Raw genomic sequence first — 22,675 nt, forward strand, 5'->3', positions numbered from 1 at the left:
CAACGGAAGTGCCCGCCCCGGCCCCGCCTCCGCCCCCTGCCTTGAGTGAGCTGGGTGTTTCCTGCCTTTCAGTCCGGATTTGTAGACTCCGGCGTCCTCCGACTTTTCATGGTGAGGGCGGTGGCCGCTGTCGGGGGGCTACGGGCCAGCGAGGGCGGCGGGCGGCGGCGAGGCCGAAGGGGAGGGACCCGTTGGACTAGGCGCGGTGGGCGGCGGGCGCGATAGCGGAGGGTGCTGGGTAGTGCGTGCGGGCGAGGTCGGGCGGGGGAAGGGCCTTGGATGTGGAACTGGGGGGGTGGTCTGCGAAGGTGCGTTTGGACTTGCGGAGGTGTGCAGGGCGGTGAGCGGACGTGCTCTGAGTCTCGAGCCTTGATTGGAGATGGGATTTGGAAGATTGTTAGAACAAAGAGACGGCATCGAAACTGACGTTCGGGGTGGGAAATGAAGACTCCAGGGCGTGTGGGACTCTTGGAAGTTGTGTCTTGAGTAGTTGGGTTTCGGGCAAGACAGAAAAGGGCTTCCATGTTCCTCTAAGCCTACAGTCTGGAGCGAAACGACTGTAGATTCAATGCTTGGAATTCTAGGGAGGGATGCCAGGTGTCTGAGGTCAGGGTATCTTGACCACAGAGTCTAGCCTCAAGTGGCATCAGGGTACCTATCTAGTCACTTCCGTTGAGGCCTTCGGTGACCACATCTCGGGATCCCAGGATGTCTCTCCTGTTGCTGTCTGGGCTGTGGACTGGTTTCTGTTTACCTGGGATTCTCAAGGGTCTGTTTTTTGAATGGTTCTTTGTCCTTGGGTGGCGATGGGGAGAGATCAATCCAGGTCCTTTGTTTACCACTCACTCCCTGGAAGATCAGTCCCAAACCGAAGACATATATATGGCTTTGATCAGCTCCAGTTTGTGTAAAACAAGAAACACTTCGGCAAAAGAAGGCCAGTTGCACCAGCAGCTCTTCAGACAGTCCCTAGGCCAGCAGCATAACCTGAGACTCGTACTTCAGCCCGTCCCTGGGCCAGCAGCATAACCTGAGACTCATTCAGAGCTGCCCGGTTTTCAGCCCTAAGCACAGACAATCTGGGCACAGGGTGTGTCGACTTATTTTTACAAACTCTGCTGTGAGAGGGAGGCAATTGGTATCAGCCCTGGCACAGTTCTAATTCTTAGCTTACTTCCCTAGTAAAGCAGGATTGACAATATCCTCACCAGACAGTTAAGAGAAGCTTGTTAAAAATTAGCAGAGCCGAGCAGTGGATGGCGTACACCTTTAATCCCAGCACCTGGAAGGTAGATGCAGGTGAATCTGAGTTTGAGGCCAGCCTGGTCTACAGAGCAAGTTCCAGGACAACTAAGGCTACACAGAGAAACCCTGTATCATATGAGAGAGAGAGAGAGAGAGAGAGAGAGAGAGAGAGAGAGAGAGAGAATGAATGAGATAGAATGAGAATTGCCTTCGACTGAAGCTGCAACCTTTTCTGCATTGCAGCAGAGACCTCAGTTTAGGAAGGTGTTATGGTTTAGCCACCATGAGTGAGTGAGTAGTGCCTCAGTTTCTCTGGGGGATGAATTCTTGGATCCTGCGGCTACTTAACATCCAAATCACCTGAAAGAACCTTTTAAGCCCAAGTTACTAGCAGCATCACCCGCTGCTTGCCTGCCTTCTGGTTAGCTGGTCGGGGTCTAATCCAGGCAGGCACCAGTGTTTTGAAAGCACATATCACTCTAGTAGCTTTGTGTGAAGACACATGGTCTTAAGGAACTTTAGGGGTAGAAGAGAAACCTAAAAATAGAAGGGTTAGGTGGCCCTTGCTTATCTTTGAGGGGAGGGAACAGTATTTGGAAGATTATATATAGCTTTAAAGTCTGTTTCACAAGTTGGGAAACTGAGTCTTGGGTTCAATTGCTCTTGTGAACATCATACAGAAAGATGGCCTAAGAGTTGCAGACCAGGGTTGCTAGGTCCTCAGGCTCGTTTCCCTCTGCTTATGAGATGGGCTGCAGGGATCTGGTATTCTCTGCGTTGGTTTTTTTTTTTTTTTTTCCTGTCTTATTTGTCTGATTTCCCCCTCAAACCAATAGTTCTCACCTTTCTGTGGATTTTTTTTTTTTAATCTTCTCAAGCATGCAGATGGCTGCTTCCTGCCCTGGGCTCTGAAGCCATGCATTGAGACTTTTATTTATGACACTTTGGTAGGTTTTTATGTGTGGGTCAGGAATTCACTGGGCCAGCAGAGTAAGAAGTTAGAGAGCTTCCTCAAGACCACAGAGCTAATTATAGCTGAATAAAGGGGTACAGAACCTTTTACAACAGAGGCTTGGCATCTTGGCCGCCTCACATTAGGACCAGCTGGGGAATTAAAAAAAAAAAAAAAAAAGTTGTTCCTGGGTCACACCCAGAAGAATGATAACATCAGAATTTCTGTGAACAGGACCCAAACATTCTGTCTTTCTAACGCTCCTCTGGGGTCCAGGTAGAGCCACCATTTAGAGTTGGTGAGGAGAGAAACCTAGCACTGGGACATGTTTCAGACAAACAAATCCATAGATCACGAGGTGTTCCCTTCCGCTCACAGTAGCCACGTCTGTGCTCTGCTCATCCCTCACTCATGAAGTCAGCGTGTAATAGGGCAGACAGCAGCACTGCTAGGGAAGGCAGGGAAGTCTGCTGTGGCAGCCCTGCTTCCTGCCCGCAGGTCACTGTCACTGAGCCCAGGGGACATGGATGCAGCCAGAATCTGCTCCCCAAGGGTCTCTCCTGGCATTAGGCTAATTAGTTGACTCGGGGTGAGGGGCTCTGGGAAGTTTCTAGGATTTTCTACTTCGGACCTGGTGTCACAGGTTCCATTGTGATATTTAATGCCTTTGTCCCTTAGTACTTCATAGCTGGAGACAGCCTCGGAAGAGCCTCCTGCAGTGGGGGAGGAAGCCAGCGTCTGTTTAATGGCTGGGACATTCAGGTGTCTCGCCCATGTTCCTGCCACTCCTAAGTGGCAGAGTTGGGGCCTTGAACATGGGTCTGACAACTGAGTCCTTAACTACGTGTTACTTGTCTTCTTGTGTTTTTCTTCCTTTCTTGACTTAACATATCATAGCTCTAAATATACCGAGCATCGTGAAAAACGTAGAGCCAGCCAGACCTTGTCCACATCCCTTGCTTGCTTGTCCCTGACCTCGTGGCTTTGAGAAGTGACTGACTCTTGTGAGCCATGGAACGGAGATGGCAATCCCTCCCTCTCAGGTTGTGTCTGTCAGTCAAGTGGTCGAGGCCATAAGTCTGGAGTGTGTCAGTGTTCTTTGACTTCTCAGAGTGGGGCTGCACAGATGCACATTCTCTAGAGCCCAGCCGTCTGTGCACAAGGTGTGATGCAGCACATGCGGTGTCCACACGGAAGTGCACAGGTGTGTGCATGTCCTGGTCTGTGGGTTTTACGTCAGGTGCCTTGCAAGGTGCTAGACTGCTGCCGCAGACTATTTTGTCTGTGTGTGTGTGCGTGTGTGTTACAAGTTTATGTCTGAAAGGATGTAGAAGTATTTCCAATTTGGGGCAAATTTCCTCTTACTCCCTCCTCTGTGCCCTCCCCCCCCCCCCCCGCACCTGTAAGCCTTTCTTTTGCCCTCCTGGTCATCAAAGTTGGAAAGTGCTTGATGCCTAGAATCTCCTGCCCCGGTGGCATTGTTTCTGGAAGATGGGTTTGGCCGTGACTGTTAATCGAGCAGCGCTGGGGGCTGGGGGAAGTGCAGGGTCCTGCTTTCCTCCTGGCATCATGCCTTAGACCCCAGGAGAGCCCCACCTGAGCTTTGGAAAGCAGTTTTTTGGGGGACGGGGGGGGGGGGGTGCGCGTGCGCACATGTACAGAGCCTGTGGGGCTCTGACACAAGTTTCCCAGCTGGGATTTCCACCCCGTTGAGGAGGGGAGAGGGGGTTAAAAGAAGAAATGCCTGAAGAGAATTGGTAGCCTTGAACCATATTTCCCATCACTTGCTCACTGTCTGCTGTAACAGCTTGCATCTGTTTGTCCCCTGTCTAATAGAAAGAGGGATGTTTTGTCATTTATGATATGGTAAGCATTTACTATGGAAAAATCTTTCTGGTAAAAAATAAGAAAACCATCATTTTCAGGTAGCTTGTAGTTTTAATGCTGCCAGTGCCCTCTAGCCAAAAGAAAGAAGGAGCTTCTCTGTGCCCAGTGTGGCTGGGTTACATCCAGGTTGCACTGAGAGGAAGGTACCACAGGAAGAAGAGCAGGAGTGTCAGAGCAGTGGCCTGGATATGTGTGAGACACTGTCCGCAGGCGGCTCACTGCATCCTGAAGATAGGGCACTTAGGGCACCAGGACCAGCAGGGTAGCAGCCAGCAGGAGAGGCTGTACGGGGTCATGCTGGTATTCCAGATAAGGCCCGAGTCCTTTGTGTGTTCAGGTGCGAGGGTGGAGTGGTCTTGGCTTTCATGGAATGGTGAAGTTCTGTGACCTTTCCAGGGCCTTGCAGTGCTGGCAGCCCACGCTGTCTGTGGAGACTGCTTTTTCTCTTTCTCAGTTCCTGCTCCAGATTCAGGGAGAAGATCCAGCCCACCCCTAGGCAGCTCAAGCTCTAGAATTTGATAGACTCATATCTAAGAAATAAGTTTCCTGCAGTAGGTGAGGGCCAAGTACTAGCCCTGGTTTGAGTCCCCGTACCTGCAGGTGCTGTCTAGACCGCTGTAGGATCTTGCTGTCTAGTAACACTAGGACAGGAAATTGCTCCTTTTTCTGAATTTGCCTTCTCATCCGCTGTTGCCTTGCTCAGATCACTTCCCCCATAGGAAGTTGTAGGAGCAAGAGTAGGGGACCTGCCTAGCTCACAAAAGCACATTAATCTGAAGGCCGTCTGAAGAGGCTCCTTCCAGCTGCTCGTGTGTGGCTGCTGTAAGGAAAGGGAGAACACCCCTGGCATGGCTTTGGCCGCCTCAACGTGCCGTCCAGGTGTTGTTGATACAGGTAGATTTAGAGGGGACTCGTGCCAGCAGGGTCAGTAGGCAAGGCCAGCCTGTGAGTGAACTGAGGGATGCAGTCCTCTCCTTGGGGGAAGCCAGTCCCCCAGCAGCCACCATTGCCTACCTGGTCCACTTGGTATCTGATTTTAAGAGAAACCAGAAGTCAGGGTTTTTTTGTTTTTGTTTTTTCTCCTTTGAGCTCTTAGGTTTTCAGCATTGAAAGTTTTAAATGCAATGTATACATGAACCAAACCAAACCAAACAGTATCTGGAGTGAAATCTGTGGGAATTCAGCCCGGAGCAGAAGGGAGGAGGGAAGCCTGGTGTCTGACCCTGTCTTCTCACTGGCAGGAAGAGATGTCAGGAGAAAGCGTGGTGAGCTCAGCGGTGCCAGCAGCTGCTACCCGCACCACTTCCTTCAAGGGCGCGAGTCCTAGCTCCAAGTATGTGAAGCTGAACGTCGGGGGAGCCCTCTACTACACCACCATGCAGACGCTCACCAAGCAGGACACGATGCTGAAGGCCATGTTCAGTGGCCGCATGGAAGTCCTCACCGACAGTGAAGGTGAGTTCACCTGCCAGCCTCCCGCTGCTGGTTGCTGGTTTGACATTGAGCTGAGTGCCACAGCCATGCTAGTGCTGGAGGACGTCTGTCTGTCTGGAGTCCAGTGTTCAGGAGTAGTTGTACACATGGTTGTGTGCAGGAAGCCCTGAGAGACTTGGAGAGGCTAGACTTGGTCAGGGAGGGCTTCCTGAGGAAGTGGCACTGGAGCTGAGACTAGACTGAGCAGGAGTCACTTGTGTAGACAAGGACTTCTAGTCGTGACCTCGCTGGCCTGCTATGTGACTTTGAGCGAGATTCTGCTCCATGCCTCAGCTTGCTTCTGTAAAACGGGGTCCAGGGCGGCTCCCCTTACCAGTGCTTTTCCAGCTAGGTGGGGTCAGCGCCCCAGTTGCTGCTGTGCTCACGCTCAGAACTGTGTTTTCTGGGTGGGAGGTGCCCTTTTGCTACGGCACATCCCATACTGCAGAGTGTTTGTGGAAATCAAGACAATGGCACCGCAGCTGCAGGAGGAAGCAGATGTTATCTGAGAACCCAGGATTGTTGTGAGTTTTGGTCCTCCCTGTTGCAGACCTGGCAGCGTTCTGGAAGGGCAGCTGAGAAGCTGTGAAGGCTGAGGGAAGCTTCTTGAAGAAAACCCTCCTGGGTGGCGTAAGGCCATATTGCAAACTAGACGGGGTTCACGCCCTTGTTGCTCGCCGGACAGTCTGTGGACCAGCAGGCCTGCTCCTGTTGGAGCTGCATGCCAAGGGCAGCCTTTGTCCCATGCTGTCTGGGGAAGCAGTGTTGTCACCAGTGTGCCAGACACATGTCACGTGTAACCACCAGACACCAGACCTCCTGCTCCATAGGAGAACTCTTGGTCTAGCAGTTCACAGCTATTGTTTCTGTTAGTCCTCAGTGTAGGCCTTTCCTGTGGAATCAGTTAAATGCTTTTTCTAGCACTGTGGGGCTAAGCTACCACCAACCCGGATATTCTGATTCTTACTCTCTGTGGTTGGGCATGGGCCCATCACTGAAGCCAGATCACTAGATCAGCCACTAGGAACATTCTTAGTACAATAGGAATAGACTTCCTGCATCTTAAGGATTCACCCTGATTTGGGGACCCCATCACTGCCAGCTGCACTCAGGTGTGCTATAAACAGAAATGCCAGGGCTGGACACGTGGTTCAGCTTTTGCAAAGGACAGAGGTTGGTTCCCAGCACGCACATCAGGCAGCTCACGGCTGCCTGCTGCCTGGTATCTGAGGCCTTCTGTGGCTTCTGTGGACATTCATATTCATATGCTCATATGGGCACACAGACTCTGGCTTTAAAAAAACAAACGTCAGAAGTGGCAGCTGAGCAGAGGACCCCACAGTAGGGCTTCCCATGAGGAGGGAGGGTTTCGGAGTCCCGGTGGTTTATGTGCTAGGTTGGAGCATGACTGAGAGAGAGTGGCTTGAGGCAAGGCCCTGTGTCCAGGCTGGTGGGCATGTCCGCCTCTCGCACTGCCACTGCCTGAGCACTGCACCGTGTGCACACTCTTCCTGAGTAAAGAAAAGCGTGGGTGTGCGGAGCACCTTGGCTGAGTCCTGCTTATCCCTTGCCACATCGCAAAGTCACCGCTGGCATTTATGGAGCCCTTCCTGGTGTCAGGCATGGTGCCAGTTTGGCCTCGCTGGCCATTGACTGCAGTTGTGACAGAGTGAGCGGCTTTCTCTGGACCTCATCTCATGATGTCGGCAGAGCTAGGAGAGTGCGCGAGTACTGGAGACCGCTGCCGGGTCTCAGTGCTGGATGCCGTGGGCAAACTGGAAGGGGAAGAGATGGAAGAGTCTGCCTCCATGCAGGGGACAGGAGTGGATGTGCTGCAGTTTGCCATTGCACCTTTAGGGTGCCTTTTCTGACACAGTGGCAGTGAGCAGACTTTTCCCTGACTTCTCTGAAAAGTTGAGTTCTGGCCATGCTAGAATTTTCTTATGAGCTCTCCTCAACATCTTCAGTGGCCCAATGGGCTTATGCAGCAGCTCCTGCAGGAAGAATTAGATTCTGCTTGAAGCCAGGCTCAGTCCACAGCAGCAGATAAAATACTGGGCATAGCACATGCCTGTAGTTCTGGCATTCAGGAAGTGGAGGCAGGAGGGTCAAGAGTTCAAGGCCAGCCTGGAATGGTAAGACCCTGTTCTCCCCACCCGCCACCCCATTTCTCTTTAGCACTGGCTTGCAGTGCATTGTTACTTGGTATGTAATACTTCTCCCCCCCGCCCCCCCGAGGTTTCAGATCTCTGACTGAACGCATTCTGAATTAGGAGTGTAGACACAGGCTGAGCAGAGTCGTTCTGCACATCCTCTCAGAAAGCCACATAGTCTATACAGTATGGCCTCGGTACCTTCTCTGTGAGAAGAAGTGGCAGTCTTCTCACCCAGGGACTCCAGGCCCAGGCAAACAGGTGTCAGGCTGACACTGGCGCACTAGATCTCCAGGTGGACCCAGGGTCGGGAACTGTGTTTTTTTAGGTGTTGCGTTTACCACTGCTGTGGAGGTCACTAAACAATGTTCTGTTAGTATGGCTTCAGACAGTACTTGCTGTTCTTTTTTGCTCTTGTTCATTCATCATTATACTAATGACATCATGAATAAATAGCCCCTTCTCAGGTATTTCCCTGTGGCAATCCCTTCTAGACACTTACTGCTGCCAATGGAACATGTCTGGTTGATGGCCCAACAAATTGTTTCCTGTTCCCGGTATTCGGGGTGTTGACTCTTCCCTGGGGCTGTGGGGCTGTGGGGCAAGGGCTAGGACTTTTCCTCTCCTGCCTCCCAACCTCAGCCTCTGCAGCATTCAGCTCTTAGCTGTTGTCCCTCTCTAGTTTGTTTCCAGAAGCAGGTGGGGACAGTGTCTCCCACTGCATCGGGTACTGTCAGAGTCAGTACATAGGCCTCACCGTGGTCTGCCCTTGTGCCAGCACTGGGCACTGCTGAACCCTGAACTACTGCCAAGCTGCTCTTCTGACCCAGCGCCTGCTTGACTTTGCACTTCCTCATTTCCAGTGTGTGCATCTCTTTTATTGCAGTTGGTTTGACCGTGTCGGCACCAAGCTTTCCCAGAGACTTCCTGAATGCTCAGCCTTAGCTTATGCTTGTTTCTTGCAAGCTCTTAGGACTTAACCTGTTTCTCTTCCTCTACATTTTGCCCCAGGGCTTTTTATCTTTTCTTTCTGTATGCCCTACTCTGTGCCTGCTAGCTGGTCACTGCCTGACTGACTGACCCTGGACGTCTGTCTCTCTTTCTCTCTTGTTCTCCCACCACTTCTCTGTCCTATTTATTCTCTCTGCTCAGCCCCGCCTATCCTTTTCTGCCTAGCTATTGGCCATTCAGCTTTTTTTTAGACCAATCAGGTGCCTTACGCAGGCAAGGTAAACAGCAACACATCTTTACATAATTAAACAAATGAGCACATCTTTACATAGTTAAATAGTCCACAGCATGCATCTAATTTACAATCCCCCCCTTTTAAATCTTGCTGCTCTGTAAAGTATGCATTCTGGATCCTCCTTCCTTGTGATCCTATTTGTAGACATCTTCTCCCAGTCTGACTTACCTCAACTTTCTTCAGTGCCTCTGCATTTACACTTGCTTTTACAGTCAGCTTTCTCCTTCCTCTCTCCTTCTTCCTCTTTCCCTTTCTCTTTACCTCTCCTTCCCAGGTCTGGGGACCGCACTTGCTAGGCAGAACTCTGTCTGCACTTCACAGGTCCTGATCTGGCTCAGCAATTCTCAGACAAGAACTGTTGTTGTTTGTGACCTAAGGGATTTTTTTTTTTTTTGGTTGGTTTTTCGAGACAGGGTTTCTCTGTGGCTTTGGAGCCTGTCCTGGCACTAGCTCTTGTAGACCAGGCTGGTCTCGAACTCACAGAGATCCGCCTGCCTCTGCCTCCCGAGTGCTGGGATTAAAGGCGTGCGCCACCACCGCCCGGCGACCTAAGGGATATTTAGCAATGTCTAGAGATGCTTTTGGTTCACAACCTAGGTTCCCAGAATGCTGCTCAGTGCCTCAAAGGCGCCATCTCACAAATCTTATCGACTTGATCAGTAGAGCCAGTGCTGGGAATTTGCGTTTGTAACAGCTATCTTTGTAACAGGTAATTTGAGTTTGTAACTGAGTGACTGTGGAGACTGGGCAGGCTTGGAGTTGTAAATACCTGAGCGTGGTGGGGACAGGATTCCTAGAGAAGGAAGGGAAGCAGAAGGAGATCTCAGGCTTCCCCAGAGAGGAAACACCAGTGTGTTTGCATGAGGCGAGCCCATACCCTGCAACCCCCTCCCGCAGCAGCCTTCCACCTTGGTACCCTGAAAGCCACACTGGCTCCCTTCCCTCCTGGGTTCTGGAACTTGCCGCTTCCTGCAGTCCTACAGCTGTCTTCTCTAGCACTGATGATGTGGTGCATTCATTGTCACCGACCTGTGACTGTGAGTGCTGCCGACAGGCTGGTGTTGTGCTGTATGCTTTCTCTCTGTTCTCTGTCACACCTGCATGCCAGCATTGCATTCCGTCTTCAGAAGAGACTGTAAGACAGAGCTTAAGGGGATACTGAGGTGTGGAGCAGGCAGGTGACCGCTGGGGTTTGGCATTGCCCCCGGCTTGTCACCACTGTGTAGGTACTGAGCATCTGGAGCACAGTCAGGGCCTCTGGGCTGCATCGCCCATGCTATGTCCTGATGGCCTTGGAAGCTGTCCTAAATTCTGTGTGCTCCAAGGAGCAAGGAACTGCTTGATGACTGGTTGCAGTTCTCCATGTAGGCGGTGGAGCTGTGAGCTATAGGTTCCTGCTTTGAGAGTAACCAAAATATTTCAAGTCAAAATGCTAATTGAAACCTCATGGAGAATGTGCCTGGCTCCTTTGCCCTTATTTGTTCAAAGTATGCCTTCCCCACAAGCATTTCCTGACGTTCTTGAGCCAGAGCCCAGTGTCACAGCCTGCCTGTTCGTTTATGGAAACTCTGGGCTGTCACTTGGGTAATGGAATTGGGGCCTCTTGGCATTTCCCCAACAGCTTTAGCTGATCACGCATGGAAGGCAAGACACAAGCAGGCCTTTTCCTGTCGGCCGAGTTTGTCATTGACTGCTCTTTCTCCTGAAGCTTGAGGGTCCTTATTCCTAGTGGCTGAATCCTGATCCCCAACCCCACACTGGAATGGCACCAAGCATCTTGGGGACTCTGCATCTGTGGAAACGCAGAGAATAAGCCTCCCCTAGAAGAGCAGTTGGGGAGGTAACACTGTCATTCCATACTGTGTCCTCATTTGGCCTGAGAATCTTGGCGGCTAGGGCCGGATGCATGCAGGCTGAATTGAACTTACATACATATACATGTTTTATTTGCCTTTTGATGGGTTGAGAGCTATTTAAATGAATTTACCATCTTTCAAAAATGAGGAGGTTGACAGAAAAATCGGAATCTCTGACTTGCTTGGAATGCTAGAGTTGAAGAAGCCCTGAGCCCACTTTTCCCTTTTTGCCATTTTTGGCTGAATCGGTTGAGGCCACACTTGGGGAAAGGGTGTGCTCCCTAGCCAGCCCCTGGCCTGGACCACCCAGCTGCGTGTTGTGCATTGTATACAGTAGAAAGTGCTGTCTTGTTTTCTCAGACCCAGAAAGAGGGATGTCTTGCCCCTACCTGGAGGTCACTGTAGGATTTGCCATCCCAGCCTACTTAGCAGCACATTCATAGATTGAATGTTCTTCCAGGTCACTGTAGGATTTGCCATCCCAGCCTACTTAGCAGCACATTCATAGATTGAATGTTCTTCCTTCCTGCTCCATGCAGGAAACACAGGGCTGTGGCAGTTTCTCCCTGAAGGCTCTGGAGGAAGACTGCCCTTAGCAGTCTGAGGAGGCCCAGGAGAGGAAATGGCGATGGCCTTGTAGGGTACAGAAGATCGCAGTCAGCACCAAACCACCAGAGGCCATTGGCAGAGCTGGATATAGGAGATGGGGGCAAAATGAGGTGGCCAGGCGTGTGACTTGACCTGTGAAAAAGGTGCTTTTAGCCCCCTCCCCCTGGCTTAGGGGTCTGACGACCCAGGACAGGACACAGGGGAGTCAGAGGTAGAGGTACCTGTTCTTGCTCACAGAGAGCAGAGGGGGAAGGCAGTGGGAGCCCGGTTCCTGCTTATCCCTCGGTACCATGCTATGTACTGGTCAGGGGGGCATGACCAAGTCCCCTTGCCTGCAGTCACTGTGTGATCTGGCTTTTACCCATCTGACTGCTTTAAAAATTTTTGAGATTTATTTATTCTTGTATGAACAGTTTGCCTGCACATAAATCTGTGTACCACGTGAGTGTCCTGTGCCTACAGAGGTCAGAAAAGGATCTTGATGCTCTGAGACCAGGAGTGACAGGTGGTTGTGAACCTCCATGTGGGTGCTGGGAATTGAACCCTGGTCCTTGAGATGAATAGTCAGTGCTCTTAACTGCTGAGCCATCTCTCCAACCTAGTCCCCATTCCCTAACTACCCCACCCTTCCCCTCCACCCTCTTACTCCATCCCCATATGCTGCCTGCTTTTGAGTGTTTCCCATGCTCCCATGAGAGGTCACAGGTCTTTGCCCCTTTCCACCTCTTTTTGTTGCTTGTCACCAGGCTCCAGGCCTGACCTGAACACCTTCCAAAGAGGTCACATTTCAGGAGAAGATTTTGAAAGCCAGTGGGCCCAGGTGGAGGAGAAGTAAGCTAGTGACAATTGGAGAGGACACTTGGTTAGCAGAGGTTAGACTTGCCCATTCCCCTCACGCCTGGTGCTGGCCAGCAGGAGACATTCTTCCGTATCCAGTGAAAGCTCGCTCACCATCTCTTGTTAACTGAACCCTTTGATGGCAGAGTCTCTTGTTCTGTTTCTGTCACTAACCCTGGAGTGCTTGTGTGAAGTCATGGCTAGGTCCCTGCCGACCGGAGGTCACAGTCAGGGATGTCTGGTGGATCGGCTCTGTTGCTGGAGTTTTGGTGTCTCGAGTTTGCCAGGTCCTTGAGAGTGCATTTTCAGGCTTTAGCTGTCCTAGGGTCTCATGGGGCTGATGACCACATGAGTCTGGGGGGATTGTGCCCAGCCATGGTGCTCACCTCCCCTGAGAAGTACCCTATCACCCCACTGCAGGCTGGATCCTCATTGACCGCTGTGGGAAGCACTTCGGGACAATACTCAACTATCTTCGAGACGGGGCTGTGCCCTTGCCTGAGAGCCGCCGGGAGATCGAGGAGCTGCTAGCCGAGGCCAAGTACTACCTGGTGCAGGGCCTGCTAGAAGAGTGCCAGGCGGCTTTACAAGTAGGCACCCCTCTGTCTGTCTGCCCACATGAGGGATTCCAGGTCTATCTGTCACCTTCCTTTCCTCCCTGCAAATGGGCTCTGCCTCACTGAGACATTGGGAGGCGTTTTGCAGAGTAAGCCTGGGACCTGCTGAAGCAGAGCTTTGCCTGCTTCCGAAGAGTTTGAACACGGCCCTCAGGGAACCATTCCCCTGCCGTTAGGATCTGGTTGGTTGTTCATCCCACCTGGGATGCTGATGACTAAGGGATATTTGATGGCACTTCAGAAACACTGTCTGTGCTCAGACCTTTATCTTAGGGCCTGGGTGGCTGCATCATTTCATGTAGATTGCAGCCCTTCTGGCTCCACGGGGATACTGACTTCCTACGGTTGTCACTGTTGGAAGAAACCTCCAGATACACTCCCTTCACTCTTGCTGTGTACTGAAGCAGGACCAGCGAGAGCCAAGTGCACAAAGCACATGTGCTGCGATAGGGTTGTGATTGCACCTTCCCTGAGCCTTGGAGCTGTGTCTGGCCCTCACTGGAATAATATTCGTGGTCCTGAGTTCACAGTACTGGCCTTGTACATACATCTCTTGCCTGTGAGCCCTTGTAAATGTTATGAATTTCACGGATTCATTCTTGTATGTATGGACGTATGCAGGCATATCTTTTAGGAACTACAGCAGCATTCCGTAATTGATGGCTTGTGCCACCATGGCCCTCCCCACTTTCCGTACCCCTTCCTGAAGTAGGCTTTCTGCTGCTGTCTGTTCCCAGCTTTAGATATGACCTATCAGATTTAGAGAAAATTAGACCTCACCTCCTGAGTTCCCTCCCCTCCACCAAGCATACATGTTCCTTCTCGCAGAAGAGTTTAATCACAGCTTTGAGTGAGACAGTGTGCTGAGTTCACCCTGTCATTGTCAATCTTATTGTTCCCCAGGGCATTTTGTTTACTTGATTTCTAATTGCATATCTATCCCTACTTGAGCCCCAAGTTCACAGGTAGGGCAGTCTCATGCTGGACTGTCCAGATAACACCAGGATCCTCTGTGTCATCTCCGTGTTGGGACATGTCCTCTGGCTTCTCTGGCTTCTGATTCGAGGGTCAGCCTCTAGGACTTGCCTCCTTGTCCGTTCCCTTTCCCGTCTGAAAATTGTCTTCGTGCTGTGTTGCCCTTGTTTCACGAGGTGCCACATCTGTCCTTGCCTGTCTGCTCCTTCAGTGACTTTCTCTCCCTTGCATTTTCACTGTGTTGGTTCCAGTGTCATGTTTGAGAAGCTTCCCATACGTAATTGCATGGCACTTGGCTTCTCTTGAGGCCTGAGGAAAAGCTACAGTATGACTGGCTTTCTTCTGTGGGAGCCCCTTGGGGAGAAGGTGTTGCCCTGTAAGGAGCCCTCTGTTGCCAGGTGTGTAGTGCCTGAAATTCGGGCATTCAGAAGGCAGAGGCAGAGGATCGCAAGTTTGAGGCCAGCCCATCCTACATAGCAACCCTCTCATTAAAAACCAAAGAAGCCCTGTACTCTTTTCTGTCTGTGGGATGTAAGCATGAATGAATGTCATCTGGGGCTGGCAGGCTTGGGGACTTACGCATAGTTGAGAGTAGCAACACATCTCTGTCCACTGCTCTGCCATCTCTGCAGGAATGTGGACCTTTCTCCACTGCCTGCGATGGCTCTGCCCTCACCCTGGCCCTAACCTGTGGTGGTCCCTGAGGTCTCCCTCACATGGGCTTTGCTTCTGGCTCTCTCCATGTCTCTCAGCTGGTGTCTGCTTGCCAGCTCAACCTTTGACCTCTCTGTCTTCTGACTTCTCTTCTTGCATTCTCTTTCTTCATTCTGCTGCTCTCATTATAGTGGGTTGTAGGAGCTTTTGATGCCATCACCTGCCGTACTGAGGGTTTCCTGGGCAGAGAGAGCTGTCATCTTCTCTTTACCACAGCTCCAAACACAGCAGACTCCTCCCCTAGTCTTAACCCTTCCTAATAACAGGGACTGTCCTGTGTCTCATCAGGGCCTGGCTTGCTGGCTGACCAACTTAAGCAGCGGTGCGCTAGGCAGAGCCCTGGGCTGAAAGCATTTTTTGTTCCAGCAGAACAAAGATACTTATGAACCCTTCTGCAAGGTTCCTGTTGTCACCTCCTCCAAGGAAGAACAGAGGCTTATAGCGACTTCAAATAAGGTGTGTAGGGGCTTGGGAATGGGGTGTGTGCGTGTGCGTGTGTGTGTGTATGTGTATGAGTATGGGGTGTTTGGGGTAGGGAGGGGGCAGTGCCTGTGTTTTGAGATAAAAGGGATTCTGAATGGGAAGCCCCATCTATGTTACCTCTGCTCCTGGAGCGTGCAGCAACCCTCCTCCTCCTGTAAGCTCTGCAGGCCTGAACCTGTATGCCTAGTAACTCCTCTCCTTTAACCCACCCACAGCCAGCCGTGAAATTGCTCTACAATAGAAGTAACAACAAATACTCTTATACCAGGTAAGCGCCAGACAGCAGTCGGGCAAGGCTCTGCCTTGTCCATCTCACAGCGGAGGGCCTCTGCACTTTAGCTGGGTAGATAGGTCAACTCACAGCGGAGGGCCTCTGCACTTTAGCTGGGTAGATAGGTGGGCTGGTAGAGGGAATGTCAGTGGAATCTCCGTGCTGTGCAATCCACCCTTGGTGTTGTACCATCGAGTGGTTTAGACATAGCCACAGTGTGCAGCCACCGTACTTCAGGACATTTCCCACCCCACTAGCAGTCTCCCCATCTTCCCTGGCCTCCAGCAGCTGTTAGTTTACATTTCTGTGTCTGTAATGTGCCTGTTACAAACGTGTCCCGTGGTTGTGTGACAAGTCCCTTCACTTAGTGTAATGTTTTCCTGGTTCGTGCACTGGAGCACCGTCAGTGCGTCTCTCCTCTGGCTGTTTTATCGTACAGACCTCCGCATTTCATTTGCCATCAGCATGGGCATTTGGGTTGTTGAGGCTTGTGACTTTTAGGACTGATGCTGCTAGGAATTCAAGTTCACATGCTTTGTGGACTTAGGTGCTCCTTTCTTCTAGACACTAGGAGTGGGCTGCTGGTCTTCTGTGATTGTTCAGTTCGTGGGGACTGCACTATTTGAACAATGCCACCAGCAAGTGCCCTTTGACTCTCAGGAACATGCTCTGTAAATGAGCAACTTGAGAGCTGTAAGGATTTAATGGGTTCATTAAAGACCCACAGACTGACCAAGGATGAAAAGTCTTCCTTGAGGAGTGGTGGTGGCGCGTACCTTTAATTCCAGCACTCAGGAGGCAGAGGCAAGCGGATCTCCGTGAGTTTGAGGCCAGCCTGGTCTATAGTGTGAGTTCCAGGACAGCCAGGGATAGACAGAGAAACCCTGTCTCGAAAAAACAAAAGTCTTCCTTGGGCTTTGCTGTTATGTATCTCATGGGGCAGGCTCAGTAGCTTGTGCCCAGAGGCCCTGCATTCAGTAATGTACTTAGGCCTGTGTAGGGCAGGCGTACATCATGGGTTATGAGCACAGCCTTCAGGCCACAGCTGTCTTTTGAGACCCCGCTCTGGCATTTATACATTTGTGAACTGTTGTCTTTGAGCTTCCATGTTCTCCCTTGGGCGGTAGATACTACAGTGCCTCTCTCAAAGGTCACTAAGTAGAAACACAGGAAGAAAAGGAGCTGGGGAAGCCGTGTGAAGTACTGGGTGGACATCTGCAGTGGCTGCAGCCTGTGCTCACCTCCCCGAATGCTCTTTGCAGCAATTCTGATGACAATATGTTGAAGAACATCGAGCTCTTTGATAAACTTTCCCTGCGCTTTAACGGGAGGGTCCTGTTCATAAAGGACGTCATCGGGGATGAAATCTGCTGCTGGTCATTTTACGGCCAGGGCCGAAAAATTGCGGAAGTCTGTTGCACCTCCATCGTCTATGCCACGGAGAAGAAGCAGACCAAAGTAAGAGCTGTTGGGGGGCCCCAAGTGCGTGCTGACACGTATGCCTTCCCTGCCTGCCTCGTTGGGCTAGGACAGGTCTGTATCTAGGCCTCAGGGAAACAAGTGTGGTTCCTGCTGACACTGGGCAAGCAGAGGTGGCCGTGCTCCCTGCTCATTCTGGCCAGTCCAGGCAGAATCAGGTTTGTTCCTGCACCCGTGTACACCTGGCTGCCAGTGCCTTCTTCATCTGGCATTGCTGGCCCTTCTGACAGCCCGTCCGTGCCGAGTTGTCCTCCCTGTGCAGGAGTCTTCCTACCAGCACAGCCCCGCAGATACTCAGATGGCACTGCTGCCTTCCAGGCTGCCCCTTGACTGTCTACCCTCTGTCCTCTTGTCTGCTGATCTAGATCTGTCTTCCACTGTCATAGGCCCCACACACCCTTCCTTCTTAAATTATTGATTATCTGCATGCTGTGTGTGCACGAGTGCAGGTGCATTGGATTCCCTGGAGCTGGTTCCTGGCAACCAAACTCGGGTCTTCTGGAAGAGCAACCAATGAATGCTCTTAACCCCACAGCTATCCCTTCAGCCTCCCACCTGTCACCTTTCCACCCGACTCCCTCACTGAGCTGGGTATTGGGTTTATCTTTGCATCATTCTCTCAAGCCAGTAGTGTCTGTCACTCCTGCTCAGCTGTGCTACAAAGCTGGATCATATAGCAGGGTGCTGCTAGAGCCCAGCTGGCTGTCAGCTGCACTTTCTCGGCCTGCTTGCCCACTCGGGGAGAGGGTGGCCTCCCTCCTCCCCATTCTCCCCTCTGCTTGCTCTGCATCCTGTTGTCTCCTGCTCAAACTGAGGGAAATTGGATTACCTGTGACATTTTGATTCTACCAAAAGCAGATTGCCACAGTTGTAGTCACCTGTGTACAGTCTGTCACTGGATCAAGTTACTGTCACCTCTGCAGCTTTGGGAGATGGAGTTTTGTGGGTCCCAAAGCTAGCAAAACACTGGTGATACAAAACCAGACCACAGAGAAAAGCCAGAACCTTGACTGATGAAAATTGAAGTCACAGGAGCTGACAAGTGTCATGCCAAGTGCTGCACATCACTGAGCGTCATGACCACCATCTTGGGAGGGTGGTTCCCCATGTGCTCCTGCTCCTCCCCTGCATAGGGTTGACTGCTGTGCTAAGTCCATGCTAAGCACAGGTATTCAGACTCTATCCTGACAGGTAGGGGTTGCTTCTGAGATAGCCAAGGGGAGAGTGCTGAGGCTCTTTGTTTCAAATATGGCTGCGGGCCAGAGGCGCCTGCTCACTGTGCAAGCTGCTTCATGCTCTCGTTAAGTTCTTCAGTGTTCCCAGTTCTCATTTTAGAGCTTACTGGGGAGCAAAGGGATTCAGCAAACATACGCTTGGAGCCCAAGTGATCTTAGACGAGCAGAAGTCTCCAGGAGAAAGCCCGAGCTTGCTTGTTAGCCTTGTTGGTTGCAGAGCCTGGCTGGGAGGGTCAGGGCCCTTCTCTTCTCCCTGGCTCCTTTGGTGATGACTGTGTCCCTCAGGGGAGCCCAAGGCCGTGATTTTCCAGGTAACTGGTGGTGGCAAGACTGGTCCTGGATGATGACAGTCCTTCCTGCCTCCCCACATGCTGAGCTGTGTGGTTCCACACTTGAGCCATGGTCTAAGCTGCCTGTTCTGTTTGCCTGGTGGTGACTGGATGACGGCATTCCTGGTGCGTCACGGCTGCTCTTCTTGTCCCTTGTCCCTGCGCAACCTTTAGTCTGGCCCCTAATCCAACAGCGCTGCGCCCTTCCTTGTATCTGCCCTTGGCGTCACTGTTCAGTTGTGGCTTCTGCGAACTCTTCCTGTGGTCAGCACCATGGCTGAGCCTGTCTCTGGGTCGTTGTGGTTTTCAGCTCTGCAGCATGCATTTGCTTCCCTGTCTTCACTTCTTGCTGCTGCTGCCGTTTTGTTGTAATAGCTGCTTTGGGGCATTTGTTGGGTGATTCCCGTATGCTGTGTCCTCGTGGCGCTGGCATCTGCTGAGTGAGCTTTCCCACGGACTGAGATTTTCTTGCTTCTTCACGATCCCAAGTAGTTTACAGCCATGTCCTAGCTGTTTGAGTATCAGTGTAGGACACTAGGTCTTGTCCCGTTCCTAGGGAACTGTGGTTTTATTGTTATTGTTCCTGTTTTTAATATTCTCTCTCTGTCTCCCCCCCCCCCACACACACACACACAACCTTGGCATGTGGATAAAGGTCAGAGAGCACTTTGTGGGAGCTAGTTCTCTTCTATCCCATGTGGGTTCTGGGAATTGAACTCGAGTTGTTAGGCTTGGCACCTTTACCCACCGAGCCATCTCACTGGTCCCAATATATATTGTTTTGGTTTTGCTGGCAATTGCCACTGTGGGATTCAGGCCACAAGTTCAAACCAGCCCTGTGATTGGAGTTGTAGTATCAGTTTGATTTCCCAGCCTCAGCCTCTCACGCCTACTGTCGGTTGCCTGTGTGTCTAGGTGACTGTGTCCCACTTCTCCTTTGTATGTGGAGAAGCAGTTCCTGCCACTGTGGGGAGTTTAGGTGTTCATAGTTTCTGGGGCTTCCTCCTTCACAGCCCCAGGACCTTCATTGTCCTGTGCTCCCTCCTTTCAGTGGCTCAAAAAGCTAGGGCTTTGCATCTTCTGTGCCTAGGCCCGTGTCTGAGGCTGCCGGGCTCGAGGCTGAGAAAAAGCAGCAGGTGTTGATTCACCCTCCCCCAGAAAGGAAGGCGGCACCTGAGCAGCTGAAGGCTCTGGTTGCAGCCATGAGTCTGCTAGAGGCTCCAGTATAAGAAAACAGCAGACAAAGGGGCGTGTCCCCCCCCCCCCCACCGAGTCTGACACTGTTGGCTCCCCATGACTATCTTCATTGTCAGCCTAGGGGCCTGTTAGCCCTATGACCCTGCTGAGAAGTAGGGCAGTGGCCATATGTAGCCTGCTAATGTACCCACTTTGTATTTGGGGCACAGGTTGAGTTCCCCGAAGCCCGCATTTATGAGGAGACCCTGAACATTTTGCTGTACGAGGCCCAGGATGGCCGAGGACCTGACAATGCACTCCTCGAGGCCACAGGTGGGGCAGCTGGACGCTCCCATCACCTGGACGAGGATGAGGAACGAGAACGGGAGAGGATTGAACGAGTGCGGAGGATCCACATCAAGCGTCCTGATGACCGGGCCCACCTCCACCAGTGAGCGGGCAAGCGCAAGCTGCCCTCCACCCTCCCTTTGCCCCTGCCCCTCAGACCCTGTGCAGGCTTCAGGGTACCTCCCACTTCCCCCTGGAGTCTGGAGACACTTTTGTAACAAGCCAGATGATTATTTTGATATTTCTCGACAAAGTGGATTGCCTCTGTGTTAACCCAGGTGCGCACCCCTTCTGAACAAGCTGTGTCTAAGGACTCCACTTCTCATGAGAGCCTGGAGCCGGCCTTTCTTGGCTCTTGGAGGAAGAGTGTGAATGAGTTTGGCATGTATGTGAGAGCCTTTGTTGCACTATTTATTTTCATAGGTGTTGACTACCTGTTAGGGCTGCTTAAGTGACACTCCTTTAAGGGCTCATTTGACAGCTCTGAGGGGCTGTGTAGGTGGCAACTGGGAGCAGCCTGGCCCTGTGTATTCTGACCAGGCTGGGAGTCTGCTCTGTGTACGGTTTTATGACTGGAGCTCATTGGCCAATAGTTTCAGCTTGTAGTAGTGGACAGGGGACCAAGTGTGCTTCCAGCCTCTCTGTGGTCCCTCAGTGTGGCAGCTCAACTGTCTGGCAAGGAGCAGATCGTTTCCTGCCAGTGGGTTCTGCTGTCTTCTGTGCTCCTCCCATCCCAGAAGGTCATCTGAATACCTGCAGCCATTGCTCCTGACCACTGCCTTAAGGGTCTGCTCCCTGTGAGGCCTCCTTTCCTTAAGTGGGCATCTTGCCCTTGGTTAGGAACTGTGGCCCCCCAACATGGTGGCATCGGGTAAGGACACCCCTAGGAGCTCGCAGGCTGACTCAGGGCGTTTCCCTGCTATCTCGTATAGCTCCCTTCGGTTTTTATTTCCTGCAGAATAGAGTGGGCGTGCAGATACCTTTGAGTCTTGTTTGTGTTCGAGGACGTGTGTGACTGCTGGTGGGGACGTGTGACTGTGGGGCACAGGTGCTTGTGAGGAGGACATGCCAGTTACCTCTAGTCCCCTCTGCTCCTGTGTAGATGAGTCATGATTGGCATGGGTGGTTGTGAGTAGACTAGTTAAAAGGTTAAGGTGAGTACTTGATGAAGGAATTGTTACTTTTTTTTTTTTTTTTTTTTTTTGAGGCAGGGTTTCTCTTTTGCTTTGGAGCCTGTCCTGGAATTAGCTTTTGTAGACCAGGCTGGCCTCGAACTCACAGAGATCCACCTACCTCTACCTCCCGAAGGCTGGGATTAAAGGCGTGTGCCACCACCGCCTGAATTATATTTTAGACCAAAGGTATGATAGTGGGTAATCTCTGAAACGTTTTTAAAACCAGGACAGGCTCCAAAACCACAGAGAAACCCTGTCTCGAAAAACCAAAAAAAAAAAAAAAAAAAAAAAGTTTCTATTTTGTGACGGTTTTTACAGCTCACTGTGTGCGTGACAGTCGCATACCTTTCTCTTGTGTCTGGCAGAAAAGGCAACAATAAGTAAACAGTCCCGACTGGATCGAGGAACCGTGTAGATGCTTTTTACACAATGGTATGGCAAAACTTTTGTATTCAGAGCCAAGAAAGGGAGCTTACAGATCATGTTTCATGAGTTTTTTATACTGTTTGTTTTAAACGTCAGCCCCACCCTGTGGGTTCAACTTTCGTGGGAAGTAAAAGTGAGTGTCAGTCCTGGTGTGTTCTGTAGGAACAGGAAAGTCACTGTCTACACTGTTTAAATGTGCGTGTGCAGAGTGAGTTGGTGGCGTAGGTGACTTGCCTTGGCCTCTGCGCCTTACGTTACTCTTTTGGCAGCTCTCTCTACTCTTTCCTCAAACCTTGTGCCTGCAACTTTGCACCTCCGCACCCAGGGATAGGAACAGGCCTGGCAAACATTCCAAGGTGCCAGAAACGCCGACAGCTGTGTCTGCCAGGGCCTGATCCAGAGTCAGGCCTTCCAAAGCTCTGCTTCTAGCACGAAGGGCAGTCGTCAGCACTGCAGTTCAGAGCCGTTCAGTGAAACACTGGCCTCGGATTTGGTGTAAAGAGTGAAGTTTTATTGCACACTAATGGCTCGCAATTAAAATAGATTGGAATAGCTAACCATCATAACCAAGTTCTGTGTTTGTGGCAACTGGGGCCCACACCCCTAGCAGGCACAGCCTTCTGTCGCCTTCCTGGGGAAGATTGGCTGTTTGACCTCTCTAAGTCATGGTCCCATGTAGGTACAACTTTTCCTCCCTGCTGCTCACTGCTGGTACTCAGCCCTCCCCAGGGTGTGTGCAGGCTAGAGGACGCCACCCAAAGTCACTGGTCACCTTAGCACACCCCTAACCTTCCTGTGTGCACTGTGGAAACAATGCTGGGGGTTTTAGACATGATCACTCTTGTGCAAGCGTCTGTAGACACATGTAAAATAAACGTTAAACTGTGCTTCTACTCGCATCTGCCTTGTGGTCTTTTTGGGATTGCCTGTCTCGGGGCTGCAGTGTACAGCAAAGAGCGAGGGTGCTGTCTGGAGTCATTGTGTAGTGGGGTGTCACACCCTCCAGGAGCTAACACGCCTGTGGGAACCTGGCCCAGTCCCTACAGCATGGAAGTGTCATTTCCAGCAGAATTCAAGTTGTGCATCGCAGTTAAATTTCCATTATCTTATTGTCTTAGCAGCTTGACAGACAAGTCTGCCACCCACTTCTTGGTGTGCCTGAATTGGGATCTCCTGGGGACAGGTGGAT

General features: G+C 51.5%; 1 protein-coding gene across 2 annotated transcripts; it reads left to right on the forward strand.

Annotated features, from left to right (window-relative positions):
* The first annotated feature begins 13 nt into the window (after window positions 1-13).
* On the forward strand, window positions 14-22,379 carry Kctd10 (potassium channel tetramerization domain containing 10). 2 transcript variants are annotated; one of them, XM_041648765.1, is made up of 7 exons: window positions 14-111; window positions 5,326-5,539; window positions 12,679-12,848; window positions 14,931-15,020; window positions 15,263-15,315; window positions 16,581-16,776; window positions 19,768-22,379. In XM_041648765.1, the coding sequence occupies exons 1-7, from the start codon at window positions 109-111 to the stop codon at window positions 19,990-19,992; spliced, it is 951 nt and encodes a 316-aa protein (XP_041504699.1). In that variant the 5' UTR covers window positions 14-108; the 3' UTR covers window positions 19,993-22,379. The 2 variants fall into 2 exon arrangements, with proteins under 2 accessions (XP_041504699.1, XP_041504700.1); XM_041648766.1 differs by having other exon boundaries at window positions 14,934-15,020.
* The last annotated feature ends 296 nt before the right edge of the window (window positions 22,380-22,675 follow it).

This window comes from Microtus oregoni, unplaced genomic scaffold (genome assembly GCF_018167655.1).
Source record: "Microtus oregoni isolate MIOR12 unplaced genomic scaffold, Mior012 000003F_ref0000135, whole genome shotgun sequence".
NCBI lineage: Eukaryota > Metazoa > Chordata > Mammalia > Rodentia > Cricetidae > Microtus > Microtus oregoni.

Excerpts from the sequence above, each read along its gene's own strand:
- Kctd10 (XM_041648765.1), top strand. Across the intron at positions 15,021-15,262 it reads TTATAGCGACTTCAAATAAG|CCAGCCGTGAAATTGCTCTA; the intron begins GTGTGTAGGGGC and ends ACCCACCCACAG. Across the intron at positions 15,316-16,580 it reads AACAAATACTCTTATACCAG|CAATTCTGATGACAATATGT; the intron begins GTAAGCGCCAGA and ends TGCTCTTTGCAG.